Source organism: Thunnus albacares, chromosome 12 (assembly GCF_914725855.1).
Source record: "Thunnus albacares chromosome 12, fThuAlb1.1, whole genome shotgun sequence".
In the NCBI taxonomy this organism is placed as follows: domain Eukaryota; kingdom Metazoa; phylum Chordata; class Actinopteri; order Scombriformes; family Scombridae; genus Thunnus; species Thunnus albacares.
This window is the reverse complement of record NC_058117.1, coordinates 5,743,737-5,765,834: the sequence shown is the minus strand read 5'-3', so window position 1 is coordinate 5,765,834 and position 22,098 is coordinate 5,743,737. Positions and strand designations below refer to the sequence as shown.

At 37.8% G+C, this 22,098-nt stretch overlaps 1 protein-coding gene and 1 long non-coding RNA gene across 2 annotated transcripts; one reads left to right on the top strand and one right to left on the bottom strand.

Moving 5' to 3' along the window:
• Nucleotides 1-2,222: 2,222 nt before the first annotated feature.
• On the bottom strand, nucleotides 2,223-14,994 carry LOC122994245 (E3 ubiquitin-protein ligase UHRF2-like). Its single transcript, XM_044368827.1, has 5 exons — nucleotides 14,926-14,994; nucleotides 13,356-13,606; nucleotides 11,511-11,707; nucleotides 11,015-11,169; nucleotides 2,223-2,306 (listed from the first exon to the last, which is right to left on the bottom strand). The coding sequence occupies exons 2-5, from the start codon at nucleotides 13,457-13,459 to the stop codon at nucleotides 2,268-2,270; spliced, it is 495 nt and encodes a 164-aa protein (XP_044224762.1). The 5' UTR covers nucleotides 13,460-13,606; nucleotides 14,926-14,994; the 3' UTR covers nucleotides 2,223-2,267.
• LOC122994246 lies at nucleotides 9,045-10,911 on the top strand. Its single transcript, XR_006406536.1, has 2 exons — nucleotides 9,045-9,598; nucleotides 10,243-10,911. It is a non-coding gene; the product is annotated as an uncharacterized LOC122994246 (long non-coding RNA).
• Nucleotides 14,995-22,098: the final 7,104 nt, after the last annotated feature.

The window sequence follows — 22,098 nt, the reverse complement described above, 5'->3', positions numbered from 1 at the left end:
ATGCAGTTTATCGATGTTAAACAACCATATTATCATGAACTAGTTCAAAAACATGCATTTGAATTAGCCAACACAACTGCACCTCTTATAGGACTGTTTTAATGTCTTTGCTGGCTCCATACTTGATATTTTTGTTTTGTATGCATGGTTATATGTACTTGGTTAAAAAACAAACCAGTTATGACCGCATATAGCTGCAGGAACAGAACATACGCTGGATTCATTTGATACAGTGAATGAGTGAAAGGTTTTTTTTAAAGGAATAGTTCAACATTTTGGGAAGTACACTTATTTTCTTTCTTGCTGGTAGTTAGATGAGAAGACTGATTGCACTCTCATATCTGCATGCTAAACACTGTATGAAGCTACCACTTTTTTGGCAAGTTCTGCCTCTCTGCAGATGTCTGAAATCACTCCCTCATTCACTTATTTACTTCTCCCTATATAAATGTGTTTAATGGATACAATCGCTTTTGTACATCTCATGAATGCCCCATATGCATACTAATATTGTACATACTTTTGCAAACTATTCATGCTAAATAAGAACAACTGACTGACTGAGTGCTCTACAGAAAAATCCTTCCCTAAGGTGTTTTCTTTGGTCTGGTGGAGAACAGCCTCAACCAAAGATCATAGTTTGTATAATCTGAAGCCAAAGCACATTCACATCTGTATTTTATACTATTATATCTATCAAAGCTACAGCATACTGTAGCTTGGACAACCAGCTTTTGAAGTGCAGAAAAGTTTTACCTAGTTACATAGTTTAACTTAAGAACGGTAATGTCAGTTTGTTGGTTTGTATGTGCCTCTGTTTGCCTAACATGTTAATACAGAAGAAGATATCTCAGCACCATATAACCATGAAATTTGCAGACATATATGATTAATTCTAACAATTATGGTGCCTGCTTGACCGAGATGAGATTTCCATTTTCATTAAAGGAAATATCAAAATCTAGTTGACAGATTGGCGTGAAATTTATTGAGCACAATCATGCTCACCAAATAATGAACCCTCTTAATTTTGGGTGCTCACTGAGCTTTTCTCCACCTTTTTCCCCCACTGTATCTTGTAATATAAAGGGCTTGTTACCAAGGACTTGAGCTCATTCATGTTTAGAAGTGGTAGAGCTTTTTTAATTTTAATGTCCTTGAACACTGCCTTAAGTCAAACTTTACAGTTATAGCCTCACTATTAGTATGGCTCTATAGCAAAATTATAAAGTTATCAGCATTTTCTTCCTGTGCATCATGCCACTAGAGATGCTTCATACTTTTAGGCTTTTGTTTAATTTAAGCGCTTACAGTATTTACATAATTGTAGTCCTTTATTTATTAGTCTGAATATAAATCTCATGTTGTTCAACCAACATCTCACAATGAACGATGAGCTGCCCAACCGTATCCCATGTGGAACAGCTCAGGTGCAACCCAACATCTGCAGATTTCAAGGGTCCACTGTGGAGTTTGATGATGGAAGTGTAGTGGAGACCTGGTGGTAAGTTATTTGTGTATACACACTCACTCACTCACACTAACAGTTTGTCTGTTCTTCTACCCTCCTTACATTTTGATAGACAACAGTGCAGATGGCCAATAGTGTGTGACTGAGATGAGTTGACTGTCTTGCAGGTCTTCGCCACAGGGAACAGGTTTTCCTTTCCATTCCTGGCGCCACATGTGGTCTGAGTGTCTGAGAACAAAGCATCTCTGTACAGGTAACTATGACAATAAACAGTGATACAATACCTAACCAAAGTCTCCAAAATCTCCTCTATTTTTATAATGTATCTTCATTTTACATTTCTCCCTTTATCAAGTTACACACTGTTACATTAAAATACGAGTTTTGAGGACCAAAACTATTCAGAGCTAGGCTCAAAATGTCCGGTGTTGAATCCCTGTATATTCGGCCCTAATGACACCACTGTTAGTGTAGACATTAGGGGTGGAGCCAAATCTGAATATGGTATTCAGAAAAGCACAAATGGTAGGTTTTTATGAATATTTATTTTGTACAAATATTTAAAAAAATATTTGTTTTTGGGAAGTAAAAAAACCCTCAAATAACAACGTGCAGGTTGGGACTCGTAATGTAGCAAGGTTACATCACTGTCTGTCTCTGTGTCATGAGTGTATAAATAATTGTAAAAACAAAAAGAGGATTTTTTTTCTTTTATTTGAATACAAATATGAATAATTTTGCTGCATCAATAAATATAAATCCTGGGCCCTCTGCACATTCCTAGAAAGAGAGTACGTTAGTCCTCTTCAAAAAGGGATCTCAGAACAGAAAATGCCTCTGAAAGACCAGTAACATCAAAGATGTTGTTTCCTGCGGTGTTCCCTCTACATTTTGGACAGTGCACAAAGGTCTGCTGCCAACGTTCCACACATGTTTTGCAGCCAATAATGCTTCGGCAACACTGTGCAAAGACTGGCTCCTTGATGAACTCTAAAAAACAAAATGAGAGAAACTAATCATTCTCTGTGTGTGTCCCCATCTATCCTTAAAGTGATCTTGATGTAGGCCTATTGGGTGATAGTGTTTTCTTTTTACTCAACTTAAATGCTTTTAAACATTTCTTTCATGTATCATTATGTCGCCATGGGCTGCCACACAAAGGTCTGCATCAGTACATGTAATTCATTGTAGTGGATGAGACACAGCTGACATTGGTTAGCGAATGTAAAAATGTATGTGTATTTGGAAATCTCAAATTCTGGCACACACTAAATAAAATGGATCCAAAATTATTTCACATATAGGACAATAACTATATATTGCATACTTACTCAAACAAACAACACAGCAGAACCCTTGCTTGATGGTATGTAGCTGGGAAGGAGTCAGGATGACTCTTTGAGTGGCAGCCAAACTGATGAGCTCTCTGATTGCAAACTTGCTCTGGGCAATTATAGAATATATATCAGAAAAAAATCACCAAGTAACTGTTCATGTAGATATGTATTTACTTACAGAAGGTGGAGTGTAAGTTAGATCATCGTACATCACCACTCTATCCACAGCAGTAGGGTCGGTCTCACACTGTACCTAAATAATAATTAACAGAGAGTATGAGTATATAGTATCTTAATTTTGTCTGTGTGTGTGTGTGTGTGTGTGTGTGTGTGTGTGTGTGAGTGAAACTAAAACAGTACAATTCGACTACAACAGATATGTGTTAACTTGTTGACTGCAGGCGAATTAGAAAACACATTTCCTCTGTTCAAGAGTTGTCATAAAAACAACGAAATTAGGGATTGATCATAACACAAGTTGAAACACTGCTATTGTATTAGAAAGTAGTAAATAGACAAACATCTGTATTTTGAACAATTAATAACACTAATAACATTACCATGTCAGTGTGTTTGTTCAGTATGTGAAAAAAGACAAAACATTCTCTGCTACATAAAGTTATGCCAATTTATTCAGAACTTCCTCAAATCTTTGGCATTTTTTCTTATTACTGGATAATTTAACTTGTTTAAGACTAAAACCTGCCACAAGAACAACACTTTTTTGATTAAACTGGTCACAACTCTTAGACATATGCAACAGGTGATGAGAGTTGACATATAGACACAGCTTTGTTTTTAGAGGCCACAAGTCAAAAAGGTTCAAGAACAGACAGTTCTGGGCAATTATAGAATATATATCAGGAAAAAATCACCAAGTAACTGTCCATGTAGATGTGTATTTACTTACAGAAGTGGTGGGCGAAGTTTGTTGGCCATCCACCACAACCTCCAATAATTCAGAGGGGTCGGGGTTAACCTGCACCAAAGAAGTAAAAATTAATAAACAGAGAATATGAGTAGGATGAGATAACTCCTCTGGTGGTGTTGATGGAAGCTGAATGTGAAACATCAGGACAACATCACATCAGAATGACATGTTGTTGTTTGACATCAACATTTAACCTCTAAAACTCTGCTGGAATCATTTGGATTAAAACTTCACTTCATAATGACATTTTGGAATAACCAGATAGACTTATGTCACACAGTTTAGGGAAACTATATTCTTCAGTTTTAAGATGAGCATGTTAAAATCTAATTAGAAAATGAAAAGTTTAAAGCTTTAACATATAATGGCTCTACTGTTAGAGAGAGTTCTCAAAGAATCTGAGCAGCAACATCGACTCTCAATCCTCCCTAACACATAATGGTACAGAATCAGAGATAGCAGTAAATGTACATGGACATTAGAGCTTAGCAGACAACAATGCCAAAGCTTAAAAAAGAGTGTTGGCATTAGAAATCAATAGAGTAATAAGAAGCACTGGCAGCATGTGTACATGCCTAATACACGTGTTTGATACTGACAATGCAGTACGAGCTTCAGAGCCTCTCTACCTTAATGCAAAGCTTCATTTACTGTTGCACTGAAAAACTGATCTTCTAATCTCTGATCAAATTTAACATCCAAAATAAAAACTCCGCCTTTAACTGTAGCCGGACCAGAAAATCAAGTTCCTTTATTCAATTGTTGTCATAAAAACAATAGATAAATACCTTTCATCATCACACAACGACAAATAGGCCTATGCATGTGCTAACAGGTTAGCCTGTTTGTCGGTAGAATAGACAACGTAGAAACACTAGTATTGCATCAGTAAATAGTGTATAGACAGACATCTGCATTTTAAACAATTACATAACACTAAAAACTTTACCATGTTGGTGGCCATTTTGATGATGAAAGATTTGTACAATTTTTTTCGATGAGCAAGTCTTCAACTACTCAACGTCAAGGAAATGGCAGGTGGCTGTTAATCACGCGATACAATACGAGAGACCCGTGTCACATAAATGATGCTGACTTTTGTTTCCAACTCTTGTCATAGTTGATCCACAAGTTCAAGATCAGTTTTGTCAATTCACACAGTAAATGAAGCTTTACATTCAGGTAGAGACGCTCTGAAACTTGTTTGGAATCACTGATATCATTGATAGACTGTATTGTCAGTATGGTACACGTGACACTAGACAGCCCTCATGAACTGCCAGCTCTGCTTATTATTCTGTTGATTTCTAATGCCAACACTCTTTGTTAAACTTTGGCATTGTTGTCTGCTATGGTCTCATGTTCATCTATATTTACAGCAGCTCTGATACTGTACCATTATGCGTTAAGTAGGATTGAGAGTCGTTGTTGCTGCTCAGATTCTTTGAGAACTCTCTCGAACAGCGGAGCCATTTCCACCAAGACTAACCATATTCTAAATGTAGGGGTTATACTGGGTCAAGCATAGGCCTTGAGGTCACCGAGTAACCAACACTAAATGTTAAGTTGAAGGAGACACTGTCCCCTCTTCTTGAGACTCAGAGCAGCTGTCTGTGATGATTGGGGAAGGGGAAGTCATTCTGATAATAGGTAAATCGGCAATGCTGTGGTTACCAAAGTCGGGGGGGTGACTGTCCGACTCCCTAGACACCACAGATAGGTGACTGCTTAGATTCCATTGGCATAATCAGGCAACAGCGGCTCCAAATTCCATGCAACATGACTGAACTAACACAGGTAAAAACATTTCCCTGTTTAGAAACTAATTAACCAAGAGACTATTTTCTCATATTGTAGATGCATAGGGTTTGACCATTTCTGGGAGTATAGTATTAGTGGCATGATCTGTAGGGGTTTAAAGACCAAAGTCAGAGCTGAAATCCTCAGAGCATTAGAGACCATTGATCAGCATTTCTCCATCACACAGCCATTTGCAAAAAATGGTCAATGCCTATGCGCAAATGTCTCTGACTGAAATGACAAAGATAACATGCACATCAGTTAAGACTCTAAACCTACCTTGGATCTTGAGTTGTATCTTCTGTACAGCTGATCCAGTCTTTTTGTTTCTGAGTGTAAGAAAGCGTGAAAAAGATGTCCGATATGCCAGTTGTTGTTGAATCATCCTGTTAGTTCACGTGTGAAAAAAAAATATAACAATTGACGAGGACTTTGCACAACTTTTCATCTTGATGTGTTGTACTAGGCTAAAAAACATTGTTGCGTATAATTACTTCATTCATCTATGACAATGAATGTGTATAATCACAATTTTGTATTTTAAAGTCTTGTGCTCTCCCTCAGCTGACGTAGTCTTCATCTTCATCTTTCACTCTTGGACTTCAATGAAGATATAAAGTAATCCAGGCAACCAAACCAAGGCATTCTGTTCTCAAGCACTTGAGAGAATGGCAGTATCTAATTTTGTAGTCCACTGCATCTGGTCCCATCTCTGTGAAAACAGGAATACGCAGCAGCTGACAGAAAGATTAGTTTTTCTGGGTGAGTAAGTGTTCATGTGACTGATAAAAAGGGAAGCTAAAGGCAACAGGAATGCTGAGATTTCAAGTTTCATTAGGAGACATTGTTGCACTATCAAGTACAAAATGTTAGAAAAGTAGTTTAAAACATGCACACAAAGGGCAACTATTTACTGCATACTGCTGTTAGAAACTGAGTACAATCAGCCACCAATACAAACACATATAATCAGTTTATCAAACCAATAACTTACAGCAGTCAATGTTAGACAACCTTATCACACTTTAGCAGTTAACTAGTGTTTCTCTGACAAAACGTTAAAAATATACATATTAGCAGTTTGGATTAAACTGAAGCTCCCCGCCCTCTCTGGGGAAAATATTACACCAGACTCCCTTTAAGAAATATGACAAACTAACAGTTCCTTACATGTCCAGAAAAACACATAACTCTAGAAACACAGGATAGAAGGTGTCATATGTCAACAGTCTTCTCAGTTTGGCATCAATATAATCCATGAAGATAATATTTTTTGGATTTTTTTCACCTCAACTTGCTCCCAGCCTCCGTTGGTTAGCTACGCTATTTAAGTGGGAGAAGACAATGGGGATGAGATGGGAGCAGTTTCAAAAATTAAGATTTTTCACTAAAATATGCGCTGGTTGGTGGATCAGATACAAGCTGAATTAAACTCTGACTCATAACACTGTTAATTCACCATCTATCGTGTGTGTGTCTGTGATTCAGATGACGGGAGCACGCCACAACTCCAGTAAAACTCTCATGATTTTATTCCAACAATGGAGATTTGTCTGCGACAGTGAAATTGTTTGAAAAGTCTAGGTAACTGCTAAAGTGTGATAAGGTTGTCTGACGTTGACTGCTGTAAGTTATTGGCTTGATAGCCTAATAGTATGTGTTTGTACTGATTACTGAGGGTGGCTGATTGTACTCAGTTTATAACAGCAGTATGCAGCAAGTGGTCGATGTACTTGATAGTGTAATAACGACTCCCGATGACACATGCAAGCTCAGCATTCCTGTTGCCTTTAGTTTCCCTTTTTATCAGTCACATGAACATTTATTCACCCAGAAAAAGCTCATGTTTCTCTGTATAATATGACCTCCTCTTTCTGTCCGCTGCAGTGTGTCTGCAGTGTATTTACTGGTTTTTCAAACATGATCTCAGGATAGCTGGAGGAGTTAAACCTGTGACTTTCTGCCTTTGTATTATTATCCAGGCTGCTGCTGTTTCTACTGTATTTCATGCAATTTGCAGGTTTTCAAACAGAAATACTCCAGCAGCTGAAAGTGCTGTGTCCAGATAGTTAATGGTTAAAGCAGGTTTATATGGGCAGTTGTATAAACTGTGTAGATGTTTTAAAATTGTAAAAAAATACAAGTACAGGACAACACCTTTTGAAATGTGATTGTCTTAACTGATGCAATCTAAGAAACACTAACCCAAATATATTTTTATTTGTAAAAAAAAAAAAAGTTGTTAAATGAAAGTTAGTTAATAACAGGAACAATCAGTTTCACGTTATAATGTGAAACTTGTTATAACATGAAACTTATATTGTTAAAACATATAACGTGATAAGTTGGACTCCCCTTAATGTACTCCAGTTGTGAACTGACACCTGGCCTTTTGCAAACTACAATACGGCTCGATCCTACACTTTCTCCATCTACTAATGCCTCTTATGCACAAAATGGCCTGCTTTTCAGTGCTGGTGTGAGGAGAGGGGCTCACATTGTGCCCTCTATCGCGTGTTAATTTTCCTCCAGCTGTTAGTAGATAGAAGTGTGGCTCTATCTATGATTAAAACATGCTGCAGCCATTTCGTCCTGCCATGAAGGCTATGGCTCCTCCGCGCTCCTTTGCGTGTGTGTTAGTGCCTGCGGACTCTGGTGGCTCCTCCAGTGTCAGCTGAATAATAATACCCCTCCAGCTAATCAATGAGAAATGACGCTACCTCCAGAGGGTCAGACTCATTCATCCTTCTGTAGGAGAGACGGGATGGCTGTAACATGATTTAGTTGTAACACTTTCAATTTCTCTAATCAGAAACAAGTTAGAAATTACCTGGCTCAATTTAGTCCTTGTCCCACATGTGACACACAGACACACACACAGACACACTCACACAGAACACACTAATGTTCAACTGATGAAGCTTGTGCACATTTGCACATTTTTTTCAGTTTTATTATTATGTTCAAATGTTAGTGTAACACACAGACACACACACACAGACAGATACACTCTCTCTCTCTCTCTCTCTCTCTCTCTCTCTCTCTTTCTCTCTCTCTCTCTCTCTCATACACACACACACACACACACACACACACACACACACACACACACACCATCCTAGTCATGTTAAAAAGTAATTTAAGTGCTGAATAAAAACAGTATTATAAGTTTTTGTCATAATCCTTATTTCATAATACATTTCACCCCATGGTATGTTACAACTAACCTGGACTATGGGGTCAATTGTAACATTTCGCCTCTTGTGTTTGAGACTAAACCATGCATTTTCTGTTTGTGTTGCAGAGATAACAGCTGCATCATTTGATAGCAGACACATGTCACTAGTTTGCATCACATTATTATAAATATTATAAAATCCTTAGTGTATACATACTTATCACAATATCATCCACTGTGCCCAATAACAGCAGAATTACGTCATGTCTCAACCCAAGCATGAAGTAGAACTTAAAACCATTCGTGTAAATGAGCCATATTCCTCAATTTATCTGTTCTCCACACACCTTTTCTTCATTCAAACATGAGTTTCACATTATAACGTGAGATATAAGGAGCAAAAGAATGAATGAACAGTAGAAACAAAAGAAAAGCAGGAGTTCTTTTGCTGGGCACAGAGTTTTCTCCTTAACAACCTGATGGAATAAGAATGGACAAACAAGAGAAAAAGACTTGCATGATTCACATCTCAATATTGTCTGTCTTTCATATCAAGTACATCTTATGCATGCACGTGCTCATGTAGACACTAGGTGGTGCTCAAGCACCTGCCCTTCTGGCCTCTGACTAGATAAGTGTCCTTTTAGCAAGACATTTTTTTCATTTTCTTTTTCTGATTTTACATTTTAGTTTTTAATTTTGGCTCATGATATCAATTCTCAATTAAAAGCGTGTTGTAATGCCTGACAACTGCATTTAAGTTCTAATTCTGCCCCTCCTTCTTCGACTTGTCACAGCCACTGGTTGCAGCATGCATATCGAGCGCCCTGCAGAGCAGCGTGATCCACGTCTCCTGTCGTGCCTTCACTGGTGACAGCCAGGTAACGATAATCTTTGTCCTAAACCCTGTCATTGTTTGTCACTGTTGTGAAATTAAACTACTATTAAACATCTCAGTACAGCCAGCCTAACTTAGGCAATAGTCCACCATTAAGCTTAACAAGTAAGCTAGTTATGTCTGATAAATATGTGGCATGTGTAGCAGAAAAATCAGGTAATTATCACTATAAACCTGCATTCTCTTGTAATCTCACCTCCCCTTAAGATGATATTTATGTGATGAGGCACTGATCAGTTTTTACAGTATGAAACAGTAACAAGTAGTACAAAGTATAACTTCACAATTTATCTCATCTTCCCCACACACACAGCATTTTCTTTGGAAGAGACTGTACAGTCAGCAAATAATAGCATTTAATGATGTATTATATATTTTTACTTAGGTGTACAGAATATACAAATGTATAACTGTAATTATTTTGACTCTGTTTTTGTTTTTGATGGAAGCGAGACAAGTTTGAGACCATAAAATACACAGAGTTGAGACTTGAATTTGATCACCTGGACAAATTTCTGATACTGTGTAGGTTCATTTATAAGCCAATCAAGTTTTCTTTTGGATCTTAATGTTTTCTCAAGAGCTGATTATTTTAGACGAATAAAGATCAGTGTATGTGTATGTTAGTCCTCTTCAAAAAGGGACCTTGAAAGATAATCTGAAACCTAACCTGAAGAGGATAGGGACACTGAGGTGACCCGAGCTACAGAGACACTGGTCACTTTCACACAGGGGAAAAATAATGTTACTTGCTCTGGCAGAGTGAGCAAACCAGCAATCAGGCTGGATTTGTGAAGTCTATGGACTGTGAGAGGATTTTTGGAAAAGGAGGATGATAAGATAGGTGCACTGTTAATGATAACATGGGAAATGTTTCAGTTGACTTGTAAGCTTGTTAAATAGAAAATCTATCCATAGCTGTCAGGAGTAGGTTGGACAGTGAACAGTGTGATACAAAGATGTTTTGTTGTCTTTGATATTTCTGTTGAAGATTCAGTAAAAGGAAGAAAATGTTTATTATTTTAGTTGTGGAAATACTGGGAAAAGAGTATAAAAGCATATGGATTACTACAATGTTAAGTTAAAGTTGTTTACAGTAAATGTTCAGAGAGACTTTTGAGATAATTATCTTAGAGGGGGAGATGTAATGAATGACAGTTAGTATCAGAAGATCCTGTCAATGTATTATCTTGACGTTGAGTGCGCATGTCATATAGGATGATGTAGGCGGAAGCATTAAGTTCGGTGTTGTTGTACAGGAGAAGGAGCAGTAAAGATACATGGAGAACAAGCTCATGAAGTTGGTCCAGTTTATTATTTGTGGTATTTGTTATGTCAGTAAGCTGGACATCTACAGATATTACAAATCCTCAAAAAGGGATCTCAGAACAGAAAATGCCTCTAAAAGACCAGTAACTTCAAAGATGTTGTTTCCTGCGGTGTTCCCTCTACATTTTGGACAGTGCACAAAGGTCTGCTGCCACCGTTCCACACATGTTTTGCAGCCAATAATGCTTCGGCAACACTGTGCGAAGACTGGCTCCTCGATCAAATCTAAAAAACAAAATGAGAGAAAATAGTCATTCTCTATGTGTGTCCCCATCTGTCCTTAAAGTGATCTTGATGTAGGCCTATTGGGTGATAGTGTTTTCTTTTTACTCAACTTAAATGCTTTTAAACATTTCTTTCATGTATCATTATGTCGCCATGGGCTACCACACAAAGGTCTGCATCAGTACATGTAATTCATTGTAGTGCATGAGACACAGCTGACATTGGTTAGTGAATGTAAAAATGTATGTGTATTTGGAAATCTCAAATTCTGGCACACACTAAATAAAATGGATCCAAAATTATTTCACATATAGGACAATAACTATATATTGCATACTTACTCAAACAAACAACACAGCAGAACCCTTGCTTGATGGTATGTAGCTGGGAAGGAGTCAAGATGACTCTTTGAGTAGCAGCCAAACTGATGAGCTCTCTGATTGCTGCAGCGACATCTAGTAGGCTCTGTGATGCCAGCACAAGCTCTTCTATTCTTTCAGTGACCTCTCCAATGCCTGCAGCATCATCATCACTTCCACTGTTGCAATGAAAAACATAATTGAATAATCAATATGTAATGGTTGTGTTCTATCAGTTTTATTTATGTATGTAGCTTGGCCAAGTGGGGGGTGGGGGCAAGCTCAATTTCCATCTCTGATTACGGTCATATGTTGTTTTTTTTTATTGACAGTCTCTCAGATACTTTGGCGGGGGAGCTGGTACCCTGGCAGCCTGCCAAGGTGTTAATATGCGGGAAACCCTGAGAACCAAATAAATCTTTGTCCCAAACATTATAGGAGCCACTGTATATACAGAATGTATGCAAATCCCCTGAAGGATAGCCTCACATTCAACAAAACAGACCACATCCATTCTGCTGGGACTCAACCTCCCACCAACCACCTCAGCAAGTTACACTGATCTGAAGAATATCATATTAAAATAATTTGCTATGACACACAGGGGATTCATAATCCTAGCAATGGTTAATGGTCTTATGTATTTTGGTTATCAACAATAACTAGAAAATGCACTCAGTAGAGCGCAGAACTCCACCAAGGAGTCAGATGAGCTAGATGTTTTATGCACCGCCATGTTTGATTAAGTGACATTATAAGGAGGATAAGAAGCAAAGTGCGGAAGACACCAATGTTACAACTCACCTATAAAAATACTATTTCAAGAGTAAGATTTATCACAGCAGCAACTGAAAATGATCTCAGTAGCAACAGCAAAACATTTTCCAATGTTGAAATCTTGTAATTGTTGCTCTGAATGAAAGTCAATCAGCAGCCATTTGCCTCCATTCATTTTATTTTATCATGAAAAGTTTGAAGGTTAAATACATTTTAAGTCTTTTAATAGGGGCTTATAGGGGAAATTTTGAAAGTGTGATCTGTATGTCATTTCTTTCACTGCTCTTGAAATGTAGTGGGAATATTTTGATGGACATTTCAGTAAATTATGTTATAGATGCAAAATACTTGAGAAGTAAAAGAAACAAAATACATGAAAGTTGGTTCTCTGTTGGAGTTGGAGCTCTGTGTGTGTGCACCTCTGCTAGTTAAAGAAACACAATATGAGGCTTTTGTGCTCTCTGCAGTTTTTATTATGGACCAATCTGTGTGCTGAAATATAGAGAAAAGTCTAAAACACTGGAAACAGCTCTGCTTAGTTAATCAGATGCAAAACAGGGGAAAACTCAGCTACAAAACTTTATGGCCGTGTTTGAGCCGGCATATCATTAGTGCAAAATCTTTTGTGAATAAGACCTTAAAATGGGGCAGGTTGCGGGTGCAAATAATGTGCAATTCATGGTGCTATTAGTGGGTGCAATCCATTCTTTGTGGATTTGGTCCAAAGTTTCATTTAAATCCATGCAGGACCTTTGGTGTAATCTTGCTGACAGACAGACAGACAGACTAAAAACATAACCTCTGCCACTTCCTTGGTGAGGTCATGAGAGTGTGGGGAAAAATGTTAAAATGTGTATAATAATGTAAATGAAATGTACGACAAGTAGTATTAATTATTATTACATGGCAACTGGAGTTGTTATGATCATATCATACTCTGTGTTTTTGCAGTGACATCTAAGTATATTTTACTTTCTGCCGTGCAATTGGTAAATTTGAAATGATAAATTGTATCACCGTCATTTAACAAGTGATTTAGGCTAACGTTACCTTTGAAATGTAGAGACAGAGGCTCTGGGGGGGGCTGACGCTGTCGACTCTGTAGTTGAACTGGTGGTCGCAGGTGTTGGCATGAATGAAGAGCGTTGGCCCATGATATTTGAAGCTGATGAGGTCTCTTCCTCATAGTGAAACTCATCGTGACCTCTTGGAGTAAGGTCAAATGTGGTGGAAACACTAGATGCTCCAAGAAACAAGGCCGCATTTGTGTAGTTAGTTGTGTACAGACTATGAGCCGAGACCTGTCAAGAAATTCACAAGTCAAATAGCCACTAGTGTTTATTTCCAAACTTTTCTCAATGACTATTCAGTGACCACTGAGAGGGAAACTCCTCCAAATGCTAAATTTCTAAATTACGTGAGTTACATAAATACAGTATTTAAAGGATAATCCACGATGAGACGGACTTCTATAATAGACCTTTTTCAACAGCAGCCATTTTGACCTGAAAAAGTAGGTAAACACAGATGTTACTAATGACATTAATGAAGGTTCTGTTATATTTAGGTAGAGAGCCTTAATTATTGTGATTAGTAGCTAATACCTGTGTTTACCTTTTTCATGTCAAAATGGCTGCAGTGAAAAAGTCTATGACCAACATGGAGGTGAAGAAATCCCAGACAGTGTCTCCACTAGACAACATTTCCACTAACTTAGTGGGGTTAGGCTAACAGGCTAGCCTAAGAGACTGACACCTGAGGAAGACCTATAGCTAGTAGCTAGCTAATTTTTGTATGTCAAAATATCTAATAATCACTCATTTGTTGTTTTTTAATACCTGTTTCTGAAAAGAAAATTGAATGACCAAGAGACTGTGGACCAAACTAGAGCTAAAAGGCCAGGAAATATTGGACTTGTATTCAACAATGAACAAGAAAGTGCAGAGTGGCAGCTCAAAAAATGATACCAACTGGAAAAAGTTTTCTTCATTTCTATACAGTAGTAGTAGTACTATATATATATATATATATATATATATATATACATACACACACACACACACACACACACACACACACACATATATATACAGTTGTGCTCATAAGTTTACATACCCTGGCAGAATTGTGAAATATTTGTCATTTTTGGAAAATATGACTGATCATGCTGAAACATTTTCTTTTATTTAGGGATAGTGGTCAGGTGAAGCCATTTATTTTCACATAATTGTGTGCCCTTTTTAACTGAAATCACCCAAACGGCTTTGATCAAAAGTTTACATACCCTTGAATATTTGGATTGATAATATACACACAAGTTGACACACACACAGGTTTAAATGGCTATGAGGGGTAAGTTTCCACACCTGTGACTTCTTTGATGTAATTAGTGTCTGTGTATAAATGGTCAACGAGTTTCTAAGATCTTGAGAGAACCCTGCACATTTAATCCAGGGCTGCTTTGACTTTACTGGATACTGAGCCATGAGGAAAGCAAAAGAACTGTCAAACGACCTGCGAGTTAAAATGGTAAAAAAACAAACTTGCTCTGGGCAATTATAGAATATATATCAGAAAAAAATCACCAAGTAACTGCTCATGTAGATGTGTATTCACTTACAGAAGGTGGAGTGTAAGTTAGATCACCATAAACCACCACTCTATTCACAGCAGTAGGGTCGATCTCACACTATACCTAAATGATAATAAACAGAGAATATGAGTATATAGTATCTTAATATTGTGTGTGTGTGTGTGTGTGTGTGTGTGTGTGTGTGTGAAACTAAAACAGTGCAGTGTGGCTATACAACAGATATGCTATGATATAGAATACAACATGAGGGTCAAAAAGGAGACATTATTTTACTCACAGGATGAGATAACTCCTCTGATGGTGTTGATGGAAGCTGAATATGAAACATCAGGACAATGTAACATCAGAAAGACATATTTGTTGTTTGACATCAACATTTAACCTCAAACTCTGCTGGACCCATTTGTACTAAAACTTAATTTTATAATAATGATAAGCAGATAGACTTATCTCATGCAGTTTGGGGAAACTATATTTTTCAGTTTTAAGAAAAGCATATTAAAATCTAATTAGAAAACCAAAAGTTTAACAGTTTAACATACAACTGCTCAAATGAAATCATATGAGCAATTATATCCTAATTTAATGTTTTTCAAAAATTGCATGATGAATGCTACATGGCTACCACACTACATTTTGGAGGTAACTTAGACATGTTGAGCATGACACGAGAGCATGTCGCATAAACAATCTCTGATCTAATTTAACATCCAAAATAAAAACTCTGCCCCTTAACTGTACCCGCAGCAGAAAATCAAGTTCTTTTATTCAAGAGTCGTCATTAAAGCAATAGATAAATACCTTTTATCATCACACGACAGCAAATAGCCCTATGCATGTGCTAATAGGTTAGCCCGTTCATCGGTAGAGTAAACATGTGGAAGCACTAGTATTGCATCAGTAAATAGTATATTGACAAATATCTGCATTTTAAACAATTAAATAACACTAAAAATCTTACTATGTTGGTGGCCTTACCATGTTGGCGGTTAAATATACCCTCTAAACCTACTGATGAGTGGAGGTTTAACTAGTTGTTAATCACTAGTTGTAAATCACGCGATACAATACGAGAGTAAAGCCTGTCTCATATGAATGACGTTGACTTTTGTTTCCAACTCTTGTGGGAGTAGGTCCACAACTTTAGACTGCACTGTCAGTATCGTATACGTGGCTATAGGCAGCCTTCATGAACTGCCAGCTCTCCTTGTTACTCTTGTTACTATTTTGCTGAGCAAACCAGAAGAAGGTACAGGCGAAACGTGTTGTTCGTAAAGTCACAGTAAAGTCATTTTCGTGTGCGGTGGTTGATCTTGAGTTTCACTCTTTTTTAAGCTTTGGCGTGGTCAACTGCTTAACTCTAATGATTATGTATATTTACAGCAGTTCTGATTCTGTAACATTTCTGGTTAGGGAGGATTGAGAGTGTTTGTTGCTCAGATTCTTTGAGATCTCTCTCAAACAGCAGAGGCATTTCCACCAAAATAACCATACGGCCATTTGCAAAAAATGGTTAATTCCTATACGCATGTGTCTCCGACTGAGATGACAAAGATAACATGCACATCAGTTAAGACTCTCAACCTACCCTCGATCTTGAGTTGTATCTCTTGTACAGTTGATCTGGTTTTCTTGTTCCTGAGTGTTAGAAAGTGTAAAAAGGATGTCCCACATGACAGTTGTTGTTGAATCATCCTATTAGTTGCTTCTGTGGTAAGTTTGTGATGAAAAAAAATATAACAATTGACGAGGACTTTCCACAGCTTTTCATCTTGATGTGTTGTACTAGGCTAAAAAACATTGTTGCGTATAATTACTTCATTCATCTATGACAATGAATGTGTATAATCACAATTTTGTATTTTAAAGTCTTTTGCTCTCCCTCAGCTGATGTAGTCTTCAATGAACTTCGGACTTCAATGAAGATATAAAGTAATCCAGGCAACCAAACCAAGGCATTCTGTTCTCAAACACTTGAGAGAATGGCAGTATCTAATTTTGTAGTCCACTGCATCTGGTCCCATCTCTGTGAAAACAGGAATACGCAGCAGCTGACAGAAACATGAGGTTTTCCTGGTTGGTTTTCTGGGTGAGTAAGTGTTCATGTCACTGATAAAAAAGGGAAATGGGAATGCTGAGATGAGAAGTTTTATTAGGAGTCATTATTGCACCATTAAGTACATAATGTTAGGAAAGTAGTTGAAAAACATGCACACAAAGGGGTGACTATTTACTGCATACTGCTGTTAGAAACTGAGTACAATCAGCCACCGTCAGTAATCAATACAAACACATATTTTTAGGCAATCAAACCAATAACTTACAGCAGTCAATGTCAGACAACCTCACCTGATTCACTCTGATTCACTCTGCAAATGCTCAATTTAGTCCTTGTTCCACATGTGAGGAAGTAGCACCCTGTGGCAGACACAGCCAATTTTAGAAAGAAAAAAATAATTTTGAGGTAGGAAAGTATTTTTTTTAACTTACTTTATTTTTATGATAGCATTGCCTGCTTTGAAGATAAACTTTCTAGTAGTAGTAGAAGTTCTAGTAGTTCTAGTAAGAACACTTAAGGGTCCCTATCAGACCTTTTAGACTCTTAGCCTTGTTGCATTATTCATAGTTGTAAGCAGACTTATTAATACCAAGAAACATTTCAAGCTGATCCAATGTTTTATATTGCCAGATATCATACAGTCTCTATAGTAAAGTGTAGGAGCTTTCTACACTTCTCTGCTTTATTGCAGCTCTGTAATAAAGTGCAAATGTAAACACATGTCTCCCTCCAACCTGCACATTTTAAAGGACCATGAAGCCACCAAGTCCTAAAAAAGAACCCAGCCAAACACCAAGATAAAGGTAGACCAACATGCTTTACAAGGTGTGAAGATCAAATAATAACAAACTCCTTCACTTTTTAGAAATCGTTTTCAGCTGAACTTAGGGACTAAAAAAACATGCAGCAGAGAGATCACTATCAATACTCATCCCTGTGGTTTGCAGGTTTTCAGGTGAACACTTTTTTGTTGTCAGCACCCTCATTGTTGATTAACAGGTCCTCTTAATGCCTCAATTTAGGAGCATTCCACTATTGTGAAAGTAAAGGGAAGTATTTAGTGAACCACTGCTTTATCCCCCCTGTTCATACACGCATACACACTCCTGCAAAACACAAAAAGACACACTGATTAAAAGAAATCATATTTACATATCATTATGTTCAAATTCTGAGCATTTTGTTCATTTTTAGATGATGACATCACAACTTAGATATAAAAGATACCCTGTGGAGTTTTTGTCCACTAGTAGTGCTACAGAGCAATGTTTTTATGTGTGGGTCATCGTTTTGTCTGTATTGTCAACATGATTCACATTCCTGCCACAGCTTTCACATTATTCCACTGACAGAAAGTTGGTGGCAGTAATGTGCCAACAGATGTAGCATGCAGAGGTGGAAATTACAAAGAATTATCGTCACTGACTGTAGGTACATTATGTATACATTATGTGCATGAGCCAAACAGACAAACTCACTCTCATGGTTGGTGTGACGCTCCTGGGGTGGGACTTGCTGTCACAGAGACTGAGGTTGCTGTTGTCCCGGCAACTGGTGGTCGGAGCTGCAGCTGACACCTCATTTCCTGAATGGAAGTAGGATGAGGAAGGACTTATATTGGCCTTATTCACAGTTTGTATTGTTGTCTGGAGGGTGTACTTGTGCCTTGTGGCTTCTTCATGCCACACATATGGTAGACACAGCACTCTGACAGAGGACATTGCAAAAAATAATTTGCTATGTGTATGTGGTTGACAAATCCTCCTGCTCCAGCTATGAATGTAAAGTTTTGCAATACATTATTTTTACAATACATTTTTTGGAACAAAATAGATGATCAAAAAGTATTCCAGTGCATGTGTGTCAAATGTGACTCACTTAAACTGAGGAGAGATGTTCTCTGGAGAGTTAAGGAGTTGAGTCGCATCTTCATGCTGGTGTTCACCTCAAACCATGAGCAGATAAATCAAGTGTAATGTAACAATTCATAGTAACTCTTTATTTTACAGGTCCCTTAATTTTATCCTGATATCCTTCGGAGCAACTTGCAGGTATTAAACAGTTTGTTTTTACAGAGAATGCAAACTTGCCTCTTAACAATTCTTTAAAAGACAGAAAATATTTTTCAGTGCACAGTTTTGCGTGTCAATTTGCGTGTATATTAGCATAAATTATTTCTTAGAAATTCTATAATTTTTAAAATTTTTTTACTGTTATTTTTTCTTTGTTTGAACAACCTGATATGATCATATATGGTTTGACACACAAAACTACACACTGAAAACTAAGTAATGCAAATTAACAAATACGTATGAAATATATATAATATATAAATATATACAAATATAATGAGTAGGTAATAAACCAACTTCATACTTTTTTCAGTTTTTTTCTTATAGTTTGTACCATATTGCACCCTCTCTCTGTAAAATAAATGAGTTGTTAAAAACACACAAATATAAAATTGATGGACCTGTAGAATAAAGCCTTTCAGGATTCTGATCTTACTAGCTTGAGAAGAGGCTCTACATCAGCACCAAAATCCTCGAGTTCAAACTCCCAGAGCCTTCAAACAGAAAGAAAACACAAGCTTCATCTTTACTGTTCCTCTCTTCCTCATTACAAACAGAATGGTGTCACATGAGCGGAGTTAAGCTCAGGTGTAGTGCACAGCAGATCTTTTCTTTGCTGAAGCCTCAACATTTTTGCCACCGGTGCAATCTAAAGAACATACAAGAGATCACATGTCTTTATACTTAAGTACAAGACACAGTTCATGAGATTTTACCTGGTATTTTATATTACTGTGGACCTGACACTATGGTGTGTCTTATCCGACACATTTAAGAGCCCATGTGTCAGATGACCTGCTGAGCCTGCTCATATATAGTTGTGTCAAACAACACATGTGAAGGAAATAAGATAATGTTGTTCATCCGTTTGTTATTCAGAGTTTTAACTACATCTGAAAATGTTTGGAGTCAAAGTCCAGTAAAAAAAAAGTGTCACATACCCTGACGGGTCTGTACATTTCTCTGCTCACTTCAATGAACTCCATGGCTATATTGTTGCTGTACATCTCAATACAGAACAAGCTTGACTTTTGAAACGACAACAAAAATATCACAAGTGCTCAAACACAGCTGATCATCAAGACACAAATGAACAGAGTGAAATCTGGATAAAGAGTGAGTGAAGTCTGCAGAGAGAATCTGACTGTTGATGGAAGTTGCTGTCTTCATTGTTAAACAACCAACTTCTCTGGGATAGGATTTCTTCAGTGTTCATTGTTCAGGATGTTTTTACCGGCAGCTGAATTATCTGCAGAGGTCTCCTCCTCTCCAAAGCAAATGTACACAGGGATTAAACCAGTAAGTGTTAGTGTTGCAGCTGGTCCATGTGTTCTTCTATTTTGTTTACAGTTCATTTAAATTAAAGTGATGCTTTAGCTTTCAAAAGCTTACATAAAAAAATCTTCATGTGGAGAATATATAGTAACTTCAACTGTGCAATAGCGATTTGATAAATATAATTCCCTCATTTATGTGTCATGTTGGACGAAGGGGAAATACTGGAGTAGAAGAACATCCAAATTACTCTCAAGCACTGCAATAAGTTGCGATAAGTTCGCTATTGGCTATATGTTCGTATGAAATCTAGAAAGCAACAGGCTGTATTATTTTTATTTATTTTCATATAACAGCTTAAAGGAGACTGTTATACAGCAAGTTAACAGCACTTTGTGTATACAACTTGTATCTACAAACATGCAGGGGATCAAAGGTGTTAGGGCTAGGCTAGTGAAACCATGAGCAGGACACCGAGGCAGAAGGCAGCAAGTAGAGTTGGAAAAGGATTTTATTTGCAAGGTGGTAGCTGGGAGGCTGCAGCCAAGGTCTGGGCTGGTAGCCAGGAACCTGGGAGCTTGGGCTGGGTGTGAGGCTGGGTATAGGGAATGGAGAGGGGAGCTAGGTAGAGGGATGGGCTGTGCAGGTGAGGCAGGAAGGCAGGAGACCAGGGCTGGAGTCAGGCGAAGGCAAACTGTGGGAATACAGAAACAGAGATTAGGAACGCTGTCAAAACTGAATCGAATCAAAGTTAGGAGGCTAGAAGCACGACTGACTGCGATCTGGCGGCGAGTAGGAGGTTGCACCCAATATTTAAGCAGAACTCCTGATGGATGGCAGTTGGTCGCCAGACTCCCACACACCTGTCTCCACTCCGGTAATTTGGACATAGACAAGGGAGAGAGAGAGAGAGAGACACCCACACACACACACTAGGAGGAGGCAGAAGTGGAGGGCATGACAAAAGGTTGTAATAAAAGAAAGATTTAGATTACAGCCTGCACACCCTGCAGTTACCCTGTAACTAAATGTAGCAAGGGGGGAACAACCAACATAAGTTACTCTGTAACTACAGAGGACAATGTGAGAACAGTCTTCAGCTATATTTATATTAGCTATAGCTATACATTTATTTCCTGGGATGAAAGGAGACTGTGCACAGAACTGACAAAAAGATAAGCTTGCACCTTGAGGAGCTGTAATGCCGGACGAAAAAGAAGGCCAAGGAGAAGACTTTCAACATTTTAATGACTTCAAAATTGTCAACATGTGTTTACACGCAAGTGAATGACATCTTTGGTGGGTGAATTCTGTCCGCCGATAGCAGGCAGAGCCAAGATGCCATAAACGAGCGTCAAGTGATGAAGTTTGCTGGTGAGGTGAATGACAGCTGAGACAGTCTTCAGAGGCCGACAGTATCCGTGACAACACACTGTCCCCTGGACCTTTGTTGCGAAGTAAATGCATAGATGTACCCCATAGTTATTTTAAGTACCCCAAAATGAAAAGGGAGCAATGTATTTTGCCTGTTTGTTGGTAATAAGGTCATTTTGAAATAAAATCATGTCAGATTTATTAAGTGCTGCAGAAATCATCACTCCATCTTCTCTGAAACGTCCAGATTTTTGCTCAGTTTTATGGTCATACTGTACCCTGTAATAACATAACAGGTACCTAGTAGTTAAATAATACCTAAAGTATTAATTCTCTCTAAATTCTTCCCAAATTATTGCTCAGTAGGTTGTACATACTCCGTTATAATAGAATAGGTACTTGGTAGTTAAACAATAACTA